General features: G+C 40.6%; 1 protein-coding gene and 1 long non-coding RNA gene across 2 annotated transcripts in view; both read right to left on the reverse strand.

Moving 5' to 3' along the window:
• The window catches only part of npr3 (natriuretic peptide receptor 3), a 96,946-nt gene that overhangs the window by 32,369 nt on the left and 38,689 nt on the right, over nt 1-25,888 (reverse strand). The window contains exon 3 of the mRNA XM_044111666.1: nt 16,629-16,804. Within this exon, the coding sequence (XP_043967601.1) occupies nt 16,629-16,804 (176 nt within the window). The remainder of the gene's footprint in view (nt 1-16,628; nt 16,805-25,888) is intronic.
• LOC122828261 lies at nt 12,867-14,819 on the reverse strand. Its single transcript, XR_006370191.1, has 4 exons — nt 14,467-14,819; nt 14,146-14,283; nt 13,933-14,038; nt 12,867-13,842 (listed from the first exon to the last, which is right to left on the reverse strand). It is a non-coding gene; the product is annotated as an uncharacterized LOC122828261 (long non-coding RNA).

Consider the following 25,888-nt stretch of genomic DNA (forward strand, 5'->3'; position numbering starts at 1 on the left):
TTTATAGATGTCATAATGAACGTGAAGTTGAGTTTTACGCCATTTTCGTTCTGCCCTACGGCAGAGTTGTCTTGCAGATCTAACTGTTTGTGCATTTCTCCATGGCGATTTCTTCTTACCAGACACAACCTTCATTTTAATTGGGGCAATGGAATCAATGATATCTGAAACTTTAGACTGAAAATCATTTACCAACTTATCTACGTCATTACAGCTTAAGAGTGAGGAAGAAGAGTAGATTTGATTAAATGTTTCTGCTGTGCTTTCAGTGAGAGAACGTTTTGTGATGGTTGCTGTTTGTCCAAGTGGATTAAAGGATAAAGAACTTTCAAAGATAACAGCAAAGTGATCCGACAGGGCGACATCAGTTACAGAGACATTGGAAATATTCACACCCTTACTGATAACCAGGTCCAGTGTGTGTCCTTGAGTGTGTTGCTTGTTTGACATGTTGTGTTAGACCAAAAGTCTCTAAGATATTAGAGCTTTTTAGCCCCTCTGTCTTGGGGGTTGTCAACATGAACGTTAAAATCACCAACAATTATTAAGCATTCATAATTAATACATACGAGAGATAGAAGTTCATTCAACTCAGTAAAGAAATTTTCCACATATGTTGGAGTTTTGTATAAAGTTAGTGTTAAAGTCCGTTTGAGGCCTTTAATCTCAATTCCAAGATACTCAAAAGAAGTAGTGACCCAAAGAAATTTTACTACTATTTACTGTATTCTTAAATATTGAAGCCACGCCTCCTCCTTTTTTATGTTTTCTATTCTCATTTAAGAAATTGTAGTTAGGAGGCGCAGATTCAATTAGTACGATCGGTTCATTATTGTCATTCAACCATGTTTCTGTCAGGAACATAACATCGATATTATGTTCAGTGATGAAATCATCGATTAATAGAGCTTTAGCACAGAGAGATCTGGGATTTAAAAGAGGTAATTTTAGTGACTTGGAGGCCAAGCGTTCTTGAGTCTGAGGTTCCTTTAGGCAGGGGAACCGTCTGAGGTTTGAATTAGGTCCACTGTATTTTATGTTTCTGTTTTTTGTAGCTTTTCTTGTAGTGATCCGGACAGGTAATGTCCTATTTTGCAGTGCCAGGGGGCCAGACACATTCTGGGGGAAGACGGGTGTAAAAATAATATCTGGACCCCGGCCTCAGACCTCAGAAACGCAGAGTGATGGATCCTCTGAGAAATCAGAGGCAGGTGGCTTAAATGTAGTGAGGTCTGTTACATGAGTGCTAAGGAGAGACGTCCCAATTAGAACCTGTTGATTCATTCCGTCTGTAAAATTGAGAAACTCTGGTCCAGAAGACATTTCTCCAAAGGTGTCTTGTGAATCCTGTGAATGAGTGGATGAGCCAGGAGGGGGCGGAGGAGGAAGGGAACCAGTCGCTCCGTCTCCAGTCGATGTTGTATCAGTTTGTTTTGGCTCCTGATACGTGGAGGGATCCATCCTAATCAGACGTCCTCGAGCCTGTTCTTCTGAAGCTATGATGACGTTGCTGTCCTTGTTGATAAAATAAAAAAAAGGTTTGCAGTGAGTAGCTTTATCCCATGTTTATTAAGATTGCATCCGGCTCTTCCAAAAAGGTGAAAGCGCTGCCAATAGATCCAGAGGTTATCGATGAAGGTCACTGAGCTGGCAGAGCAGGTTTTAATCAGCCATTTGTTTCTCATGCCCAGCCTGGAGTGTTTTTCGTCTCCCCATTGAGGTGATGGAATTGGACCACTGAGAAATAACTTCATTTTTAATTTTCCCATAGTGCTCAAAAGAATATTAAAGTCCTTTTTCAGAATCTCAGATTTCTGCTTTGCCAGATCGTTGACTCCAACATGCACAACTAAACACTCAATATCTGGCTGATCAGCGGTTAGAGAGAGAACTTTGCGAGTTAAATCAGACACAGTGTCACCAGGAAAAGAAATCACTCTGGTTTTCTTGGGATTGCAGACGTGACTGATTCCATTTATTGCTTCATCTCCAACAATAAGCACTTTTGGCGTACCTTTCATTTTCCTGGTGGTCACTTTGTCCTTTAGGGCTTTGGGGGGTGGATGTGTTGGTCTTGCCTCATTGTTGATGTTTGATGGTGAGGTTTCACTCAGAGGCTCAGGCTAGAGTGCAGAAAATCTGTTTTTCAGTGGGATTCCCACAGGGTCAGAATGTTTTGAGGTCTGGGCTGGTCGCTCTGTCCTTGGGAGTCGGTGGAGCTGTTTTGGTTGCAGCTGCTTGTTTGTTTTTCTTTGGTGGAGCAGGTGTTGAAGTTGAGGGTGGGTTTCGGCTCAGAGCCGGCCACACTGATTGGTCCAGGTGAGGGGTTCTCCCTGACAGTCGTCTCATCGGATCCGCAGTGTGAGACTTTTGCTTCGGCTTGGCACCCAGAGAGTTCCAGGGTGGGCTGCTTGATGCGAGGCGTACAACCTCTCCGTCGTTTTGAGGAAGAGTTGTCTCGTTTCCACAGTTAGCGTTGATTTCAAAGTTCACCTCCAGCAGTTTGATCTTCATTTCTATAGACTGAAGTCGTTGTATAATACTGCTGAGGTCTCTGGGGTCGGCCAGAGGCATTTTGTCCTGGTTCAACTTGGAGATGAAGAAAAGTAGGTAAAAAATAAAAGTAAGAAAATCCCTCGGTCCTTTAGGTTAGAAGTAATCCAGTTATGATGTCAAAAAAGTAACATATAACTATAGAAACTGTCACTTTAAAAATAACTCAGGCAAAGTTATCAGTAAGGACAAGAGAGAGCAGGATGAGCTGTTCCTCCTTCAGCTGCCACAAGCAATCTCCTGTTTTGCTTGTGGCTTATGATGGTCCATTCCGTGTTTCGGAGAGGGGAGGATTTCTTGGTGGAGTTGGGGAGTAATCAGGAGATTATTTCAGTGGGCCGCTTGAAGCTAGCTCATGTGTTACCAGGGGACGCAGTTGAGTTGGCTCAGTCACTTTGCTATGGTTGTTCCCCAGTTTCTTTACCACTCTGTAAGAGGACAAACCAGCTGTAAGGGTGGTTCCCACATTTTCTGCTACCGTGGCGAAGCAGACCCCTCCCCTTACAGTTTGGTAGCAGTCGATCTGGAGAGTCTCTTTCACTTTCAAACCTTGTTCCTGTGAAAAGAAGCTGTGGTGGCCGACTTATTAAACCACTTAGTCGTAACCGTTAAGTTTTTCAATTGTTTTGTTTGTCACTGCCGTTTAGTTTTTACTTTGTGTGTGTTTTCTTTTATGTAGTTGTGATGTTGTTTCACATGTTATGTGTTTGTGGTATTCTGTGTGTTCAGGAATGTATACTTTTATTGTGAAGGGGAGAGAGTGAGTTTAGAAGACACCAGTGGTTGTCCTGGATTCTATTTTTGGTTTGGATTGGAAGACATTGAGAATAAAACAACACTCAAATTATATTTTCGTCTTTTTCTGCTGACTTCCACAATATAAAAAAGTGGAGAGTAGGTTATTTATGCTAACTTAATTTTTATCACTTTAACATGTACTCTTGCTGCGCAGTTCGGAGTACTTCAGTTTAATTAACACAAAAATAAGGCGACCCACATAGATTTCCAGACAGATAATCAGGAGAGCAGATGTTTAAATTAGCTAATCCAGCAATGCTAGTGTTCAGAGGATCACTTGCTAATGATTGCGAAATTAAATTTCAAAAACATAAATCTGTGTTGGACAGAATGTTCTGTTTGAGGTTATTACGTACTTTTTTGTGTGGGAAATGTTTTGTGTTTTTTTTTTTTTAGTGTTAATGCCTGATGAACTTCAGCAATATCTTTGCTCTGTCCCAGGTTGCTATTTATTTGTTGCCATGGAAACAAGTCTGTGTGTGACATTAAGCTGACAGACTGAGAAAAATATAACGTAAGCACCCATTTTTCTAAATTTTTACCCAAGGCAAATTACATCATTTGTTTGTAGAACGTGGCAATATTCAGAGCAGGTATCAAATAGGATAAAATATTCCAGAAAGTATATTGGAATTAAGGTTTGTTCAATTTAAACCATGGCTCCTACAGTGACAATTAAGTAAAATTAAATTATTGGTCAATATAAAAGATCAATTCACCTTGTTCTCTCTTGTACCATTATAGTACTGAAAGAAACCAAACTATTTATAGATTTATATGCAGAGAGAATATATATATTTAAATCGAAACATCAGCATCTCATCTTTTAGCCACATTTCATAGAATCCAGTAATATCGATTGCCACTCTACTCACAAACTGCTCCAACCAGACCCAAAAATTGTTTGCGTCTTTAATATTTGCTACATTAAAGACATATCATATCTCATCTGCTATGTGTGAGTTAACAGGACAAAGGTTTTGCCAACCAACTGAGGGACAGCTGTGGAATCAGAAACACATAATTGAAAAATCATTGCAATCAAATGATGCAATCATAATTTGTACCAACAAGGATTTATTTGGTTTAGAAGTTACATATTCTGGTTTTGAAATGTTTAACAACATTTTGATTTTTACAGAACCTCATGTTGTTTATATTTTTAGCACTTAATAAAATCAGACAATAAAAGGCAACTATGTGATAATTCTTCACAAAACATATTACTGAATTATGAAACTGTTTTCAACTGTTGGCAAGCATTGAGCAAATAACAGATTTATTCCATAAATTAGAATGACTGAAAAGTTTCTTTGTCAGCAATTCCATCACCAAGTGAAAGACATTATATAGATTAATTTGATTACTTCTCTTGTAACATATTTATAGGGCTGTTGTAAACAAATATTTTAGTAATTGCGTATTCTATCAATTGTTCTTACGATTAATCGAATAATAAGATAAAAAAAAAATCTAAAATACAATACTGGTAAATGTGGCATAATACCGGTGTACCTGGGTACTTGTACTGTTGTTGGTATGATAAAGAAAAAGGAAGATAATGTTAAAATTACTGATCAATTACTACTACTAGAGAAAAAATAATAATAGAGTAATAACAATGTTAGCTATTATAAATAGAGGCTGTCTGCCCCTGAGACCAAAGATCAGAAAGCGCATCACAGTGAACCCAGACCATAACCAAACCAAACCATCAGTCCAGAGGTCACCACTCAGCCCATGTCAGACAAAGAATGAAAGGCCCACCTTGTGTGCTGTGTTTTAAACCTTTTGATATTCTATGTATCCCCAGTCTTGTGTAATGCAATTAAAAGAAAGACATAAAAAAATGGGTTGTGATTCCAGCTTTGTGTATTCCACCGCTTTTTATTTTTATTTTTATTTTTTATGTATTTATTCATTTATTTATTTTTTTGTTTATCTTAAGTTTTCTTTCATTATGTCATTGTAAAAAAATAAAATGAAATAAATCAAGAAAAAATTATTTCAACAAAATATCATTAATTAGCTTAACAGTAAGATGGATGGAGCACAGTGGAGAGGCCTGGGATCCCACCCCAATAATTTCCCTATATTCCTTCTCTCCAGTGGCCTACACCAGAGCAGACAGCACCAAAGGATAAAATACTTAAGCTGACATTATTATCAATAATAATAATAATAATAATAATAATAATAATAATAATAATAATAATACAAAACCGCAACAATCATAATAATTATAGTAATATTCAACAATAATTGAAGAACTAACACAAAACATAATGAGTTGGATTAATTCAGAGCAAGAAAATATTGTGATTGTGCGTGTTTGTGTGTGAGGTTAAATAATAATCTGTTATGTTTATCCAGAAACTGATTCTGAAAAAAAAACATTGATTTAATTATCTGGTTAATAAAAACTTCATTAGAAGGCATGTAAGTAAAAGTGACTTTATTTAGAAATTATTTTAATTGACTTAAATTAGAAATTATTTAAAAATTTTAGTTCTTTGGAATGTGTGCAGCATCGCCCCCACATCACTCCCATCCTTCATGCTCTCCATTGGCTTCTCATTTCCACCAGGATTGAAATCAAGATTTCCCTCCTCACACACCAATGCATCTACAGAATTGCCCCCTGCTATCTCAAAAAACTAACACATCTTGCTCACTCCGCTCCACCCACTCAGACCTTCTCCACGTACCCAAAACCAAAATGAGGACCAAGGGGCTCAGGGCCTTCACTCCACCTCTATGGAATACCCTCCCTGGCACTCTGTGGGCACCAAAGTCCACTGACTGTTTTTAAAAAAGACCTAATTTCTTTTTAGCAAAATCTTTGGTTCCTTTTCTTGTCTGTAGGACAGCAGGGCCTGAGGGATGGATAATATTTCTACTGAGCATCTGAAAAAATCCAAGCAAGAAACTCTGTCCATTACTTTCTATGTGTTTTACTGGCTTTCAAGTACATGGTTTGTTACCTAACTCAATGCCATCTATCATATTGGTACCCATAATTAAGGACAACATGGGTAAGATTAGCTCTTTGGAGAATAACCGACCCATAGCTTTAGTTAGTAGTCTGTCAAAAGTTTTTGAAAGAATCCTGTTAGATAGCCTGGAAGAGTTTTTCTTAACCTCTGATAATCAATTTTGTTTTAAACCTAAATAATACGCTAAAGGAGATTTGAGACTTGTATAACTTGTACACTACAGTAGTATTTACTGTTCTATTGATGCCTCTAAAACATATGTTTGTGTGAATTATCAAAACTTTTTCTGCCACTTAGAAAACAGAGGTGTGCCCAAATATCTAATTAGAATTCATGTCTACTGTTATGGGCATTAGTCAATGTATGTGAAATGAGGTAATACATTTCTGATTCATTTAATGTTGGCAACGGAGTAAGGCAGGGAAGTATTACCATTACCTTTATTACCCTTACTTTTTTTATCTCCTATGTAGATTATCTGTCAAAGTGTCTGAATTGTTGTAAAACAGGCCTTGTAGTTGGTGACAGCATCTGATTACCCCTAATTTCTATCTATCTGGTACTGTTCTCAATATATGTGATGAAGTTAAATATTTGGGACATTACATAAATGATAACCTGTCTGATGACCATGACATACATAGTCAGTATCATATAATGCATGCACAAGCTAATATTCTGATCAGAAAGTTTGGTATGTGTTCATTCTCTGTAAAGATAGCTATTTTTAAAGCTTTCTGTACTCCACTATATACTGTGGTGACAATATAAAAAAAGCAGCTTGCAAAAACTTTATGTGGCAATGTACAATGAGGGTATGAGGCTACTACTCAAAGTGCCTAGATGGAATAGTGCTAGCCATATGTTTGTACATGATGCTGTGTAAACATATGTACAGCTGTGTTCAGGAATCTTATGTACAAGTGCATGTGTAGATTATCTGTCATGTAACATAATTGCAGTTTTAGTAACCCCTGCATTTAGTACAGTGATTTTTTCTTCATGATTGTGGAATCACTAGACTCATCATTTATTTCTGAGTCAGAGAATAATATTATGTGTCATGTTCATTTTTATTTTTTTCTTATTTTGTTTGTTTTATCCTTTTACTATGGACCTTTTTTATGACTCGAATAAAGATATGATGATGATGATGATGATAATCTCTTATTTATGTATCTATTCATTTATTTAATTATTTTTATTCATTACAATTGCTTGTTTTGATCCTGTTTCTTCCATTTGGAGATCTAAAGTAATAAAGTGCATTATACCCTGATGAAAAACGTACTAAAATCTAAGTACATTAGATTTTAGTGTAACTAAGCATACGCTGTGTTCCAAATTATTATGCAAGTGATATTTTCTCATCCATCCATCCATCCATCCATCCATCCATCCATCCATCCATCCATCCATCCATATTCTTCAGCTTATCTGAGGTCGGGTCGCGGGGGTAGCGGCTTCAGAAGGGAGGCCCAGACTTCCCTCTCCCCAGCCACTTGCTCTAGCTCCTCCGGGGGAATCCCAAGGCGTTCCCAAACCAGCTGAGAGGGTTAGGTAATAAAGAAAACCCATTTCGGCCACTTGTATCCGCGATCTCATTCTTTTGGTCATGACCCAAAGCTCATGACCATAGATAAGGGTGGGAACGTAGATCGACCGGTAAATCGAGAGCTTCGCTTTTTGTCTGAGCTCTCTCTTCACCAAGACGGACCGGTACAACGCCTGCTTGACGGCAGAGGCTGCATCAATCCGCCTGTCAATCTCCTGCTCCCTTCTTCTCTCATTCGTAAATAAGATCCCGAGATACTTGAAGTCCTCCACTTGGGGCAGGACACTTCCCCTGACCGGGAGAAGGTACTCTACCCTTTTCCAGCTCAAGACCATGGCCTTGGATTTGGAGACATTGATCCCCATCCCAGCCGCTTCACACTCGGCTGCCAACCGCTGCAGCAAGAGCTGCATATCACAACCTGATGAAGCCAATAGGACCACATCATCCACAAAAAGCATAGATGCAATCCACAGGCCACCAAAACGGATCCCCTCAACACCTTGGCTGCGCCTAGAAATTCTGTCCATAAAAGCAATTAACAGAATCTGTGACAAAGGACAGCCCTGGCGGAGTCCAACTCTCACCAGAAATGAGTCCGACTTACTGCCGGCAATGCGGACCAGACTTTTACACCGGTAATATAGGGACCTGACAGCCCGTATCAAAGGGCCCGGTACCCCATACTCCAGGAGGACCCCCCACAAGGCTCCCCAAGGGACACAGTCGAATGCCTTCTCCAAGTCCACAAAACACATGTAGACTGGTTGGGCAAACTCCCAGAACCTTCCAGGACCCTGCTGAGAGTGTAGTGTTTCACGACCAGGACGAAAACCACACTGCTCTTTCTGAATCCGAGGTTCAATTATCTCCTCTTCAGGACCCCCGAATAAACCTTGCCAGGGAGACTTAAGAGTATGACCCCCCTGTAATTGGAGCACACTTTCCAGTCCCCCTTTTTGAACAGGGGGACCACCACCCCAGTCTGCCAATCCAGGGGAACTGCCCCTGATGTCCATGCGATATTGCAGAGTCGCATCAGCCAACACAACCCGACAATATCCAGAGCCTTAAGGAACTCCGGGGGGATGTCATCCATTCCCAGGGCCCTGCTACCGAGGAGCTTTTTGACCACCTCGGCAACCTCGTCCCCAGAGATCAGAGAGGCCAACAGAGTCCCCAGGCTCAGCTTCCTCAATAGAAGGCATGTTGGTGGGATTGAGGAGGTCTTCAAAGTACTCTGCCCACCAGCCCACAACGTCCTGAGTTGAGGTCAGCAGCACACCATCCCCACTATAGACAGTGTTGGGGCTGTACTGCTTCCCCCTCCTGAGATGCCAGATGGTGGAACAGAATCGCCTCAAAGCTGTATGGATGTCTTTCTCCATGGCCTCTCCAAACTCCTCCCATCCCCAAATTTTTGCCTCAGCAACCACCTGAGCCACATGCCGCTTCGCCCGCCGGCACCCATCAGCTGCTTCTCGAGTCCCACAGGCCAAAAAGGCCCGATAGGACTCCTTGAGCCTGATGGCATTCCTCACCGAATGTGTCCACCAATGGGTTCTAGGGTTTCTGCTGCAACAGGTGCTGACAACCTTGTGGCCACACCTCTGACAGGCCCCCTCGACAATGGAGACATGGAACACGGTCCACTCATACTCCATGTCCCCCACCTTCCCCGGGACGTGTTCGAAGTTCTGCCGGAGATGGGAGTTAAAGCTCCATCTCACAGGGGATTCCGCCAGACGTTCCCAGCAGACCCTCACAACACATTTGGGCCTGCCAGGTCTGACTGGTTTCCTCCCCCACCAGCAGAGCCAACCCACCACCAGGTAGTGTTCAGTGGACAGCTCTGCACCTCTCTTCACCCGAGTGTCCAAGAAATATGGCCACAGACATGATGAAACGATGACAAAGTCCATCATTGAACTGCGGCCTAGGGTGTCCTGGTGCCAAGTGCACATATGGACACCCTTACGCTTGGTGTTCATTATGGACAATCCGTGACGAGCACAGAACTCCAACAATAGAACACCTCTCGAGTTCAGATCGGCGGGGCTGTTCCTCCCAATTACACCCCTCCAGGTCTCACTGTCATTGCCCACGTGAGCATTGAAGTCCCCCAGCAGAACAAGAGAGTCACCTGGAGGAGCACTTTCCAGTACCCCCTCTAAGAACTCCAAAAAGGGTGGGGAATCTGAACTGTTGTTCTGCCCGTACGCACAAATGTCAGTACCCGTCCCCCACCCGTAGGCGGAGGGAGCTTCCTGTTCACCGGGGTAAACCCCAACGTACAGGCGGTGAGAAGGGGAGCAACAAGTATGCCCACTCCTGCCCAACGCCTCTCACCTTGGGCAACTCCAGAGTGGAAGTATGTCCAGCCCCTCTCAAAGAGACTGGTTCCAGAACCAGAGCCATGTGTCAAGTTGAGACCAACTATTTCTAGCCGGAACCTCTCAACCTCATACACTAGCTCCTGCTCCTTCCCCATTCCACGTTCCAAAAGTCAGCTTCTGCAACCGAGGATTGGACTGCCAGGGTCCCCTCCCTCGGCTGCCACCCATCACACAATGCACCTGACCCCTTTGGCCCCTCTAACAGGTGGTGGGCCCATGGGAGGGGGGCCCATGTTTCCTCTTTGGGCTGAACCTGGCCGGACTCCATAGGGTAAAAGCTTGGCCTCCAAGCACTTGCCATCGTGCCCCCCCCCCCCCTCTCCAGGCCTGGCTCCAGAGTGGGGCCCCGGTGACCCATGTCCGGGCGAGGGAACACGAAGTCCAATGTTGTTCATCATCGGGGTCTTCGGGCTGCGCTTTGTCTGGTCTCTCACCTAGGATCTGTCTTCCTTGGGTGACTCTGGCTTGAAGCCCCAGACAGCATAACTCCTATGATCATTGGGGCACTCAAACCCCTCCTCCACGATAAGGTGGCAGCCCAAGGAGGATTTTCTTAAATGGTGCAATGTCATGCATGAAGATGATTTTGCTATGAAAGGTACGGCTCTTCTTTTTGAACTATGAAAGAAAGTCAGAAAGTCCATATACTTTGCTGAGGTCATTTTCACACCTTCGGGGACTCTGAAGGGGCCGACCAGCTCTCTCCCCATGATTTTGGCCCAGAAAATTACTCCACCACCTCCTTGCTGACGTCACAGCCATGTTGGGATGTGGTGGCCATCCACCACCAATCCACTACTGCGTCCATCTGGACCATCTAGGGTTGCAAGCAGTCATCAGTGAACAAGTCTGTTTGAAAATTAATCTTCATGTACGGCTGGCCCACTGCAACCATTTCTGCTTGTGAGCTCTGGTTAGGAGTGGCTGAATAGTAGGTTCATGCACCGCAAGCCTCTGGAGGATCCTCCACCTTGAGGTTCCAGAGGCACCAGCAGCTTCAAATAACTGTTTGCTGCTTTGTAAGGACATTTTAACATCTGCTTTCTTAATCCAATGAATTTGTCTAACAAAAACCTTCCTCACTATGCCTTTACCTATACAATTCCATCTTTGTTCAGAATCAGCCACAAATCTCTTCACAGTATGATAACGCTTCAGCTTTTGTTAAATATCTAATGTTTTCATACCTTGTCATACGGCACTACACTGAAAAAAATTAACTTAGGGGGTTGTCACATTAACAAAAGAATATCATGTACTTTTAACTAAATAATTTCATGTTTCAAAAAAATGATACAATCATGTTGGATAAACAAGAAATTCAACAACTTCACAGTTATGAAATTTAATCATGTTGAGATACCATGATTCATTAGAGTCAGACTGATCTTGTGCTGAAGACGAGTGAGATCACAGGATATCACGTGAGACAATCGTTTTTGTCTCAACTTGACTAACGTATTCAAGTTGAGATAACGTGATTCAATTTAGTCAGATTCATTTCCCCCCGAAGAGGGTGTAGCGAGATCAGGAGATCACGAGAGATTATGGAAGATCACGCGACATAACTGTTTTGCACCTGGGAAAACTTCAAAGCGGTTTTAGTTACACATCAAACTATAGATATTTGTTTTTCTCTGCAGGGCACTATTGGCATTTAAGTTCTTACAATGCACTGTAACAGTGCAGTTCATAAATGCACTATTACAGTGCATTTAAGAACTGTAAAAAAAAGTCTATGACTTTTTAAAGAAATTGTCTGAATTAACGTAATTAAATCATGGAAAGAATTTCCACACGATGAAATAGCAGGTATCACTGTAACATATGTTGGTTTCTCAGGTGTGCTGTGGTGGCACAGGGGGTTAGCACGCCCCACGTTTGGAGGCCTTAGTCCTCGACACAGACGTTGCTGGTTCAACTCCTGGTCCGGGCGACCTTTGCTGCATGTCCTCACCCTGTCTGCCTACTGTCTCCAGAAAATATGAGCCACTAGTGCCGCAAAATCTCTTTGGAGAAAAAAAAGGTAAAAAAAAAAAAAGTTGGTTTCAACTAAATTGCCATTAATCTTAGTCAAGTAAATTATTTTGTCCAAAGCATTGCAAATTAGTTGGGCTGGCTCTTTTAAATTACATTGGGTTCAAATGAGTTGAATCAACCTCAGTAAATTAAATTGAGCCAACACATTTGCTTTTAATTGGAATAACCATTATATATTAAGTTCAAAACATAATAGAATAAGCGTAATAAAATAAGTTGAGCCAACTCATTTTATTTAAATTAGAATAACCATAATATATTTAGTTCAGCCAACACGTTTGATTTACAATCAACCATAGAATAACCATAATAACATAAGTTGAGCCAACACAATTTTTTTTACATTGGAATAACCTTAATAAATTAAGTTGACCTAACACATTTGCTTTAAATAGGAGTAACAGAATTACGTGGTGCTGAAATAAAGCAATCAGGTGAAAATCCTTTTCATGATTTTTTTATGTTCATCCAAAGAGTTATTTTTTTCAGTGTACACTATCTGATAATTTTCGTCATCCTAGAGAATTTTTCTCTTTCCAATATTGCTTGAAACCTGTAGCCTGCTTAATAATGTGGAACATCCTTCTTAAGCAGATTTCCTTTAATTGAGCTCACCAGACAAACTAATCAACCCAGCTCTCAAATAGCACAACAATAAAATTGACACTTAAATCCAATTTGCATACTAATTTGGAACACGATTTATTTTCAGTCATGAGTGTACTTCAAGTTCACTTAGGATTAATTAACTGGAAGTGTAGCATTTTGGAACAACTAATTTTGTGCTTAGTGTATTTTAATAGTTTTTAAATTGTATTACAGTACAATTTAAAGTGTACTTTCACCAACTTTTTGGAACAATTTAAGTTAAGCTTTGTATACTTTAAGTATTTTGTTTTATATGTAATATAAACATGCTTGATTGGTATATTTTGAGTGTACTATTTTGTGATTGAATTACATTTAAAATATATTTATATTGGCATTACATATTTCATATATTAGTAGTGCAATCACAATATTCTACAATTATACTTTCGTATTATAATTGCTAATGAAATAAAGTTTTTAATTACTTAATATTTTTTATTATTCTGCTTTGTCACTTTGTACATTACATGCTTCGAACACACTACAGTACTGCAAACATATTAGGCTACCAGAACAGAGAAGTATCAACTGCAACACACTTTCCAGGTGAAACAAATTTGTATTCAATAAATTGACGTTTTTCCAAGAGGCCACTGACAATATATGATAACAGAATTGTACAAATTGTCAATGTATTCAAAGTTTACAGACAACATGCTTATGAAAATTAGCACAATAAAACAACAGCTACACTTCAGAGGATATGTGAGAATGTTTCACCAAAAAGTATTGTTTTAATTTAATATCACAGTATTCCAGTATTACTCCAGACAAACTGACATTTCTCCTTCCGAAGAACAATGAGGATCAGCAGAACATTCCCATTCACTGGACCACTGCACTTTACAGGAACCTACAAAATGTACAATAGAGCAATTAAACAGAGAAAGCACTTGTAATTTAAAGAGTACAGAAAAACAGTAAAGAAAAAAATAAGACTTACAATTTTAAGATGTTGTGGACTCACTATGTATGTGGCATCATCACAACTGATAATGATTGGGACCAGATGCCTGGGGTGAAAAAACATTTCTAGGGGTCTTCTTTGCCTGTATATGTTAAAAGTAGATAAATAGTCAGCAATATCATAAAATCAGTTGATGTTGGGATTAACTATGAAGTTGTTTTAAGTGTGGATTTAAAGGAGACAAACTACCTTAAAAACTTTCTATCCATGATCTGAGCACGCTGATCCTTGCAGGGTGGTGAGGGGGGCTGGTGGTGCCCATCTCTAGCAGTCATCAGATGAGAGGCGGTGTTCACTCTGGACAGGTCACCAGTCCATCACGTGGCCCTGAACGATAACAATGAATAAAATGTATGAAAGAGAAATGATAGATTAACAAGGGGAATAAATTCTGTCCAATTATTTTTAAATCAAATCATGTTTATTAAGATCTTAGTGTTGGTTTCACACCAGTTTTTGCTGTTGTTAAAATGTACCAGTTGCTCAGTAAAACCCCCCCAAAAGCCTTACACCATGAAGACGATGTGGAGGTTCATCCTCAGAACTGGTTGGTGATCTGGTGGAGCCAGAGCCTCTTCTGAGACAGGAAAGACTTTAGGTTTTCTAATTCTTGTTCACTTGCTTCCTCTTTCATCTTAATTTGCTTAGACTGCAAAAATATGTTGAAGATAAAAACAATGATGAACGAGTTCCAACAGCCTCACAATATCAAAGTATCTTTCGAATAATGAGCTTAAAAACCAGGTTGAGTTAATGAAGAAAAGTATGAGTCGCAACAAACAGAGCCTCCATGCCGTTATAACAGGAAGTTGAATGATTGTTATAATAATCATAAAAATTACAAAAGAACTGACAAAAGATCTATTTCTGAAACCAACATAAGTTACTTTATATATGTACTGCACTGTTTATAATTAAACAAAGATAATTAGCATTTTTAAGCAAACTTACCACCAGCTAGCAACAACTTAGCAGCCTTCGTCCTTTTGGTTTCCTTTCGGGTTCCTTTTGGGACCCACATTTAATTTCCGTCCAGTTCTTGTCCGGTTGTGTTGTCGTCTAACTCGGACAAGGACGTCACGTGATTGAGTTTACCAAAACCACTAACTACTATCAAGGTCCTCTCTAATTTTAAGACAATATCATGTCAGTAAAAATGGTGATTTTTAACAGCATCTGTTACCTTCACTGACTTCATGGCTGTTCTTTTTATGGCTCTTGTCAAAAAAACTGAAAGTGTGCATTACCGCCACCATCTGGTCTGGAGTGTGAACTGGAGCTAATGCCGTTCACTAATAGATCTTCCATCATACATGTGAAAATCAATTGGGTAAAGACATCTTCTATATTTTAACAAACTGAAAACAACAGATCATATTCGGAGAGATGTAAAACTGAAGATACCTGCTACATTTAGTGTTAAGGACAAGAATTGTTTTTTGTTGTAGAACCCCTATCTCTAAACTGTCAATTTTTGATATTTTGATGCATGGACACATTATTTATTTTGGTGAACAATATTACATCAAGTTCCACTACAGGTATTATTATTTTTTTATTCCCTGATATTTTAACAAAAATAGTAAAATATCATTAAGTCACCTAAAAAGGCATGCTTTATTAACCTAAAATATACACTCAGATGTAATTTATAACATAATAAAATTTCAGTGTATTTAGTAGTTTACTTTTCAAGTGTTAAGTGAATTTAAAAAAAAATATATTTTGAGCATATATTTTAAAATGTATACAAAATTTCTTTAAAACCATATTGTTTCACTTGAGCAAATACATATTTAGTTCCCTTAAAGTAGACTTTTATTTAATATATTTCTTAAAAATGTATTGTGATACAATTATATTTAAGTGTGTTTAAAGATAGAATGTCGAAATTGGTACAAACATGCTTTTAGTATATTTTGTATATATTTATAGATGGTACACTTAATACTTAGTATACTTAAAAGGTATTTTCACAAATTTAAGTATATTTGAAATATATTAAAGTATATAATTTTTTCAGAAGGGTAAATAAAACATATTATGATTGTTCAATGTATTTTACCCCATAATACCCCAAGGTCATCCAAGTTTCAATGTAAATAACATAATAAGTACATGATCAATAAAACTAAGTCAACGTTATCAATACATTTGTGCTACCAGTCACAAAATGACATGGAGTTACAATAGCTTGAACAAATGAGTAGAAAGATGCCAATGATTTTAAGAAAAGGAATCTCTCTATGTGACGGCTGCAGTTACAGCCACACAGATGGAGTAATGTTCAATCATACAACTTGAAAAATAGGGTAAAATAAAAGAAACCCTTTTTTTAAGTTCAACTTGTTCCTGACTGTCCTTTTTACTGCTCGGCAATCTACCTCATTTCATCACCCTTAGACTGCATGCTATAGAACAGAGGCCAAGGAGTAGTGAGCCACAATTAAAAAAAGCAAAGGTCTTGGAGCATATCAGAAAGATGAATCCAAATAATCAATTTCTAAATTATTATCTCAAGTAGTAGAAACCTAATTGCCAAACATGAGGACAAGGGGTAATCATCATTAAAATAATAAAACATTTTTACAAATTTTGCCATGACATGAGCATCAGTAGTATGTAAAAGAATGTGAGCAATTGTTTTATTTGGAACAGACGGAGATACATACATTTCCACAGTCTTTGCAGTCGTAAAGGCCAAGTCCCTTTATGGATCTTTTCATCTCCATGGAGAAGTTCTCATACTCTGGCTTGACTGTTCTGAGTAGTGTCACTGTGTTTAGGGAGGCATAGGCTTGCCTGGCATCGTCGTCAAATTCATCTTCCCTCTTCCAAGAGCCATTGCCTGGAATGTTTAATTAATCACATTTTAATTGAAAACCATGTATCTACAATATAAACATCATTTTCAATTGAAAACTCCCCGCTTTTGCAAAATTATTAGATAATTTGCAATAATAATAATAATTTTGTAATTAAATTCTGAGTTCTTTTTTTATGTCAATGTTGGACATTGAGCCTCAGTCACGGGAAAGCAGAAGAGTACAGTAGTTGATTTTTAGATCTTTGCTGATATAGATTAGAACAGGAGATAAAATCGGCTTCATGTGTAAGATTCAGACGATCACCCACCTCTCAAAATTAAGGAAATTGGCATCAATAAGTCGGCTAGCCAATAAATCTGTGCACCCCAGCATATTTTATAAAAATGATCATTATATTTAGGCACGTGTTTTCTTTTTTCAATATTTTATCTATTTTTTTAATTTTATTTTTAATCTGGAGGGGCACAAACATGAGGCCTGTTTGTACCCCTCCACAATAACAATTGAGCAAAAATAAATTAATCTGGCTGCCCTCAGTCTAATAATGATGTAAACCAATTCTCAGTGCCCTTGTCTCCATATTTTTAAGACATGGTGAGAAGGACGGGGATAAAACTGTGCCCTCTAACTATAAAATTATGGACAATTTTTTATTTTTTTTTCAAAATACACTTGTTTGTGAATATAAATGTAGGTATGATGTTGAAGTTATAAAAATCGTTTCTAACATTCAACATAATTTTATTTATTTTTTTAATTGTCCTTGTAATAGCAGGAGAAAGCCCCATCCTTGCCCCCCAACACAGAGATGGTTTGGCTGCAGAGAAAACGTCTGAATTTCGCTACAGGGAGCCTGGGTCGGTCCCACTGCTGTGGATCAGAATAAAATATTCTGATATAAAGAAACAGTACCGCAACTGTCACCACGACGTACCTGAAAGCCCCGGTACTGCCTGCTCAGTGGTTGCTCTATGCTTCACCTGAACCTAATGTTACTGTCATGAAGGAAAAATTTTGTTCGAGCACTATCACATTACAACGTCATAGTTATACTGTGCAAATGTGACAGCTAAATTGTAAAAATTTAACAATATATTGTATAAATGGGATAATTATATGGTACTAATATGATGATTATATTGTACAAACATGATAGTTATATTGTGTAAATGTATACCTCTCACGATAACAAATTTTGCTGAGCAATTAATTGTCTCAAAAACTACTGCGATAAACGATAATATTGTTTAAAGACCTTTTTACACTGATTTAATGGAAATTATATAATAATGCATGCAATTTCCTGCCAAAGATAGATACACTTTATTTTCAAAAGAACACTTAACACTGGAACTGATAAAATAAACAAAACAACCAAAAACAAAATAAAATGGATTCTCAGTCTCCATTAACAAAGATGTACTTGAATTAAAACACCAAAGTGTAAATAAATACTGCATTCAACCAAAAGAGTTCAGATTATAAAGTCTGTTTACCATATTGCCCTTAAGTAATCATTAGATTTAAATAGAGAAGATGGAACATCGACTACCTGATGCAATAGTTCACACTACATGTTAGTTCACACCTACATTTTCCCCTTAAGACAATCTTAGAACTTTGATCATTCTAAGATTGTCGCTTATGATCATCCTGTGGTGTGTGGTGTGTTACGGTAAATGTGCCTCTGCGCTTTCTCAGGGGAAATTACAGAGGGGAATCCCAAATAGCTGACACAGTGCAATCCAAAGTCTAGGACATTGGAGATGATATGTGGAAATAACATTAATGTTTATAAAATATTTCGTGTAAAGAATATAGAAATGATGAGGGGAGGAGTTGGAGCGAAATCGCTACGCAGTTGATGAACCCGATAACTTTTCAGCTGTTCTTCGTTAACATGACATAAATAGGTTCTAATGATTTTCATTCAGTCAGGACGTTACGCTGACACTAGAGCCACATGCACTGCAGGTAGATTGTAGTAAAGCATTGATTAATGCCTGGTTTTAAAACTAGTTACCTGGACTTGTAGCCATTATTTTGTGCTCATTATTGGACACCACACAGCAGGAGCAAACCCGATGGAACCGTTATACCTAGGATTTCTGTCGGCTAATATGTGATGTCTCAGGTTTTGAAAATGGGCGGACAATCGGCTGACAGCTCTAAGATGGTGTAGTGTGCGCGGGGCATTACACTAAGGAAATGAGGAAGGGAGGGTTAGTGGAGAGCACCGGAGTTGACCCTTTTTTCATTTAGTGTCATCAACAAAAAGAGAAAAAGGCTGGAAGAGACGATAAAGGCGATAATTAAAATGACGTAGATAGTTTTAATTGAGACGGAGCTTTAACTCCTATCTCCAGCAGAATTTCGAACACGTCCCGGGGGACATGGAGTCTGAGTGGACCGTATTCCGTGCCTCCATTGTCGAGGCGGCTCATCTGAGCTGTGGCCGCAAGGTTGTCGGTGCCTGTCGTGGCGGCAGCAACCCTAGAACCCGTTGGTGGACACCTTCGATGAGGGATGCCGTCAGGCTGAAGAAGGAGTCCTATTGGGCCTTTTTGGCCTGTGGGACTCCGGAAGCAGCTGATGGGTACCGGCGGGCAAAGCGCCATGCGGTTCGGGTGGTTGCTGAGGCAAAGACTCGGGCGTGGGAGGAGTTTGGAGAGGCCACGGAGAAAGACTTCTGTACGGCTTCGAGGCAATTCTGGTCCACCATCCGGCGTCTCAGGAGGGGGAAGCAGTGCAGCACCAACACTGTATACAGTGGGGATGGTGTGCTGCTGACCTCAACTCGGGATGTTGTGGGCCGGTGGGCAGAATACTTCGAAGACCTCCTCAATCCCACCAACATGCCTTCCATTGTGGAAGCTGAGCCTGGGGACTCTGGGTTGGGCTCTCCAATCTCTGGGGTCGAGGTCGCCGAGGTGGTCAAAAAGCTCCTCGGTGGCAGGGCCCCGGGGGTGGATGAGATCCGCCTGGAGTTCCTTAAGGCTCTGGATGTTGTAGGGTTGTGTTGGCTAACGCGACTCTTCAATATCGCATGGACATTGGGGGCAGTTCCCCTGAATTGGCAGACTGGGGTGGTGGTCCCCCTGTTCAAAAAGGGGGACCGAAGGGTGTGCTCCAATTACAGGAGATCAAACTCTTAAGCCTCCCTGGCAAGGTCTATTCGGGGGTTCTGGAGAGGAGGGTCTGTTGGATTGTCGAACCTCGGATTCAGGAGGAGCAGTGTGGTTTTTGACTTGGTCGTGGAACACTGGACCAGCTCTACACCCTCAGCAGGGTCCTGGAGGGTGCATGGGAGTTCACCCAACCAGTCTACATGTGTTTTGTGGACTTGGAGAAGGCGTTCGACCGTGTCCCTCGGGGAGCCCAGTAGGGGGTTCTCCGGGAGTATGGGGTACCGGGCTCGTTGATACGGGCTGTCAGGTCCCTGTATGACCGGAGTCAGAGTCTGGTCCACATTGCCGGCAGTAAGTCGGGCTCGTTTCCGGTGAGAGTTGGACTCCGCCAGGGCTGCCCTTTGTCACCGATTCTGCTCATTACTTTTATGGACAGAATTTCTAGGCGCGCCAGGGTGTTGAGGGGATCCGTTTTGGTGATCTTAGGATTGCATTTCTGCTTTTTGCGGATGATGTGGTCCTTTTGGCTTCATCGGGATGTGATCTGCAGCTCTCGCTGGAGCGGTTCGCAGGCGAGTGTGAAGCGGCTGGGATGGCGATCAGTGCCTCCAAATCCAAGGCCATGGTCTCGAGCCGGAAAAGGGTAGAATACCTTCTCCGGGTCAGGGGGGGGGTGTCCTGCCCCAAGTGGAGGAGTTCAAGTATCTTGGGATCTTGAGGGATGAAGGGAGTGGGAGATCGACAGGCGGATTGGCGCAGCGTCTGCCGTCAAGCGGGTGCTGTACCGGTCCGTCATGGTGAAGAGAGAGCTGAGCCATAAAGCGAAGCTCTCGATTTACCGGTCGATCTACGTTCCCACCCTCATCTCTGGTCATGAGCTTTGGGTCATGACCGAAAGAACGAGATCGCGGATACAAGCGGCCGAAATGGGTTTTCTCCGTAGGGTGGCTTGGCTGTCCTTTAGAGATAGGGTGAGAAGCTCAGTCATCTGGGAGGGACTCAGAGTAGAGCCGCTGCTCCTTCACGTCGAGAGGAGCCAGTTGAGGTGGCTCAGGCATCTGGTCAGAATGCCTGCTGGACGCCTCCCTGGTGAGGTGTTCTGGGCATGTCCCACCAGGAGGAGGTCTCTCGGCTGGCCTGGGAACGCGTTGGGATTCCTCCGGAGGAGCTGGTGGAAGTGGCTAGGGACAGGGAAGTCTGGGACTCCCTTCTGAAGCTGCTACCCCCGCGACCCGATCCCGGATAAGTGGAAGTATATGGATGGATGGATGGACAGTTTTAATTTATTGTACGATTAATTGATTTATTGTTTATTGCGACAGGCCTATGTAAATGTGATAATTTCATACCCAGAAGGTGGTGGTGGTATGCTTTTAGTGCAGGAAGGCTAGTACAGTGGCTAACGAGTTGGTCAAGTTTTCCTTCATACTTGGTGTAACAGATAGTGAACTATTTAAAATAAATTGTCCAGATAAATTATTTATTGTAAATTATTTAGAGTGAATTTTTATATTAAAATTTATTGCAGATTGTTTATGGATTTTTGTCTGTTCTGATGGTGTTTACACTTTGTAATGTTTGGGGTTTTTTTTTTTTTTTTTTTGTGTGTGTGTACCTCACGGGCTGCCGTAGTCAATGAGGGCAGGCCTTATAAGGCTGGTCTAATCATTCTGACAATGAAGGACTTGAATGGCCAAACTGTTTGGTATAATGGAATCTACATTTGGTGTTCCCCGGTGAAAGCAGCGAGGTACGTTTTGTTTGTTTATTGTATTGTATGTTTGTGTTTGTATTCTAATGTTTGTATCTTTTAGTTTTCACGGTGACTGTTGCGACAAGGTGATTGTGGTGACCAGGTGATCACTTGGATCTGAATCACCTGCAAAAGGAAAATAAAAAAGAGGAAATTCACCCGTCGAGACTGGCTAACTAATTCAATAACTGGGGAGCAGCTATAGTGAAAACTCGAGGCTTCCGTGTGTCGTCTTCCACCGAGTGAGACGTTTGGATCGGACATCAGTAGCGGTTGTACGCCGTGTCGGAATCAACGCCACAATGAGGAGCTGTCTACATGGTGTATCCACGTTTGTATTAGAAACTGAATCTGAATCTCCGGACGCGGTGAGAGACTGACTGATCAAATGACACGGAAATAACTTGGAAAATCTTATCACCTGAGAAGCATGAAATTAAATGAGTTTTAGAGACTATTGTTGGTTAAATTATAAGGTGAACTACTTATAAAGTATGTAAAAAAAAAAAAAAAAAAAAAAGTTAGAATGGTGTTTTTTTGTAACTAAATGTTAAGTTTGTGGGTTTAATTTCACTGTAAGGTTTAGAGTTAAGATGTCACTTCTATTTGAAAAGGAGTTTTCTTCTGAAGATATGTGCACTGAAGAAAAGCCCAATGGACAAGAGTTGGTTTCAGGTCCACGTACAAGAAAGCTAACTGAAAAGGGAGAGCAGTACAGAGAAGTAGAGTCTACAAAACAGATGAAAGCATTTCTTAAGTCTTATGCATCCTGGAAACAAATTGCCAGAGAAGCCAGGAAGAAATTAAAGGCTTTCTGCTCTCAGGAGAATCTGAATGAAATAAATCAGCAGGTTCAAAACGGTCTTGATAAAGTGAAACAGAATTATGAGTTTCTTCAACGTAATTCTTTAAATACTCCAGATATTGTGCAGAAATTAGATGCCTGTACTATATTAACAAATGAGATTTCTGATCTTGTGTGCAAGCGTTTAGAAGGGGGTATTGTTGAAGAAAAATTTAATCAAGAAGTTGAAAAGGAACGGGTGCGAGAGGTCTTAAATAGAGATGAATATAAATCTGTTTTTGGAGAAATTTCTACTGAATGTTCCTCATGTACATATGGTTAATCAATTACCAGCTCTAAAGTGTCTCAAGAGCGTGTCATTGCAGAAGCTGATCTTGCAGCTAAAAGGGTTCAAGTTGAATCTATGTTGGAGATTGAAGCTCAACAAGTGAAAGTCAGTAAGCTTGAATTTGAATGGAAATGTCATGAGTCCCAGATTATGGCAGAAATGAAGCAGAAGGAAGCTGAAGGAAGCTACAGCAGCTGGATGAGGAAAAGAGCAAGTTGAAGGTAATGCAAACAGATATGGAAGTTAAAATGGCTGCAGCTCGGGTTGATGTTTACAGCAGACTTGAAGATGGTGTTGAAAGGGAAAATCTTGATTTTAAGCCTGAGATTAAATTAGTGCAAACTGTAAGACACCCAAGAAAGTCAGCTGCAAGGGCTGCATCAATTCTACGACCTCAAGCTTTCTCTGAGATTCCTGCAGTAAACCCAGTTTTCCATCATTATTTTTAAGACAATCATTTGGTAAGCTAGCAAATAAACATTTGTTTACATGCAGTACGTCACGGACCACTAGTGTGCACCTGCAGACCACCAGGAATAGCAATGGAGCACAGGTAACCCTTTCTTGACATCACCTGTTCCTTCATGGGGATTCTGTCATAATCCAAGAGCACACATTTTCAGTCTGAAAGCAGAACTTCATATCTTTCTTCTCAAAAAGAATCGACAGGTGGCGTAGGGGGTAGCGCGACCCACATTTGGAGGCCTTCCTTCTTTGACGCAGCGGTCGTGGGTTCCATTCCCGGGCCCGGCCAACGTTTGCCGCATGTCTTCCCCCCTTTCCTGTCATCCTACTTTTTAATAAGGGACACTAGAGCCCACAAACACCCCCTGGCAGGGAAGAAAAAAAAACTTGTAAAGATTGTACTCAAAACTTCTTCTTCTTACTCACTGCTCACTTGAGAAACATTCTGATATTTTTCTGGTAGTTAGAGGAACATCAGAGACTTGTGCATCTAGTACTGCAATGCCTGTTAGAGAACAAACCATTTGTCAAAGAAGAGAAGTGCAAGTTTCATTTTCCATGTATCAACTTCCTGGGTTATGTCTTGAGAGTGGGCAGGTGAAGGCAAGTCTGGGCTTCACAAATTTCTACCGCCACTTTCTAAAAAACTTCAGCCAAACCGTTGTTTCTCTCACACAACTCCCCTCTCCTAAACAACGGTTTCAATGGTCACCCCAGGCAGATAAGGCATTCAAACTTCTCAAACTGAAGTTTTCTAAAGCTCATATTCTATCTTAACCAGACCCCAAAGTCCAGTTTATTGTGGAGGTGCTAATAACACAGGCCTACTCGTTTTCAAGAGGTTTACCACCATTTTCACCATAGTCGACCAGTTTTCCAAGGCTCGTCATCTCGTCCCTCTCAAAAAGTTACCATTGTGACTGCACAGCGTCTCTTCAAATACGTTTCCAGGTGGATGGCATCCCCCGGGAAATCCTGTTTGACAGGCCCCTAATTCACATCCAGAGTCTGGAAGGCTTTATGCAATGCTCTTGGTGCCAACGTGGTACTCAGCTCTGGGTTCCACCCACAAACTAATGGACAGACTGAGAATGAACCAGGAATTAGTCTCCTCTGCGCTGCATCAGTGCATCCAACCCACACAAAGCCAATTGAGTCTGGTGGACAACCCAGACTCAACTGATCTGGGTTGAATATGCCCACAACACCCATGTGTCCGTTGCTACTGGTCTGTCCCCTTTCGAGGCCTCCCTGGGATATCAACCACCACTCTTTCCTTCAGAGGAAAGGGAGATGGTTGTCACTTCAGTCAGACATTTCATCCGCAGATCTAAATATACCTCCAACCAATCCGGTGCCCTCAATCACATGTCTGAACAGAATCAATGACTGACTAACCATAAAAGAGTCCAAGCCTCAGAATACAATCCCTGTCAGAATGTATGGCTCTCTACCGAAGATATCCATCTGAAAAGAACCTGCAAAAAACTGGCCCTCAGGTTCATCAGTCCATTTGAGATTCAGTCTGTCCTCAGCCTTGTTTCTGTCAATGTCATTCTCCCAGACAGTCTGCAGATTTGTCCTGCTTTTCACATCTCATTACTCAAGCCCCAAGACCCCTACTTCTTCAGCAGAATGCAAGCTCAATCATTCAAAACAACATTCAAGAAAACTTCTCTTACATGTAAGGATCTGCAAATCTAATGCTGTCTTTCTCCCAGAAGCAGCTGATCCTGCTCAACATCCACATTTCATAAATTGCACATTTCCCTTCTTGTACTTTCCTGTAGTCTTGGTTTGATTCTGCATGTGGGTTAAACAGTATCCCAAAACCATGACTTGAAGCACAACATTATTTCATTTGAAGCTGTATTTCAGGATTATAGTTTAGTTTTCAAAATCAAGTTTACAAATCAGTTTTGTGTTCTGCAACTATTATTAGTTGTGCTAATTAAGTTCAGAATATTTAAATTGTACCAGGTTTCTTTTTATTGGGAGTAATTTTAAGGTTTTTGATTAGTCCACATTAAATTTTGGTGATGAGCCAAACATAACAGACTGAATGGAGTGGGTTGATGTTAGTCAACATGCTGGTGTTACCTCACTGCAATTCACAACATTTTAGCTAATATTACATTTTAGCTATATTTATTTATTACATGGGTTTTATCACAAAACTGTGGAGAGAAGAAAAAGTTATTTTGTGCCAAAGCATCTTGTATGTAGTGCATCAGTGTGAGTCTGTGGGGGTCAAAGGGCACAGCAAAGCCTAAATCTTATCGGTCAGTTTGCTTTTTCTGCGAGCTAAAAATGATGAGTGGAGTTTGAATCTCCCATAGTTCTAAGATTCCGCCTGAGCTTTTTACAGTGTGCGCAGTTCTGGCGGGTTGCCTTAGGTTTTTTTGTGCTTTTGCAAACTTAAAAGCTGACGGGTCACCTGTTGGCTGACACCAGCAGATGTTGAAAAAAAAATGTCAGACAGTTTGGAAGGTACAAAACTATCACTGCACCTGACATGACAAAAGCACAACCACCTCTCCTACGTGCATCATGTGCGTGTTGTACAAAAGCTGCACAAACCTAAACCACTAAAGCAACGCACCTTTTTTCAATTTATTTTATTTT

The sequence above is a fragment of the Gambusia affinis genome, linkage group LG03 (genome assembly GCF_019740435.1).
Source record: "Gambusia affinis linkage group LG03, SWU_Gaff_1.0, whole genome shotgun sequence".
Taxonomy (NCBI): domain Eukaryota; kingdom Metazoa; phylum Chordata; class Actinopteri; order Cyprinodontiformes; family Poeciliidae; genus Gambusia; species Gambusia affinis.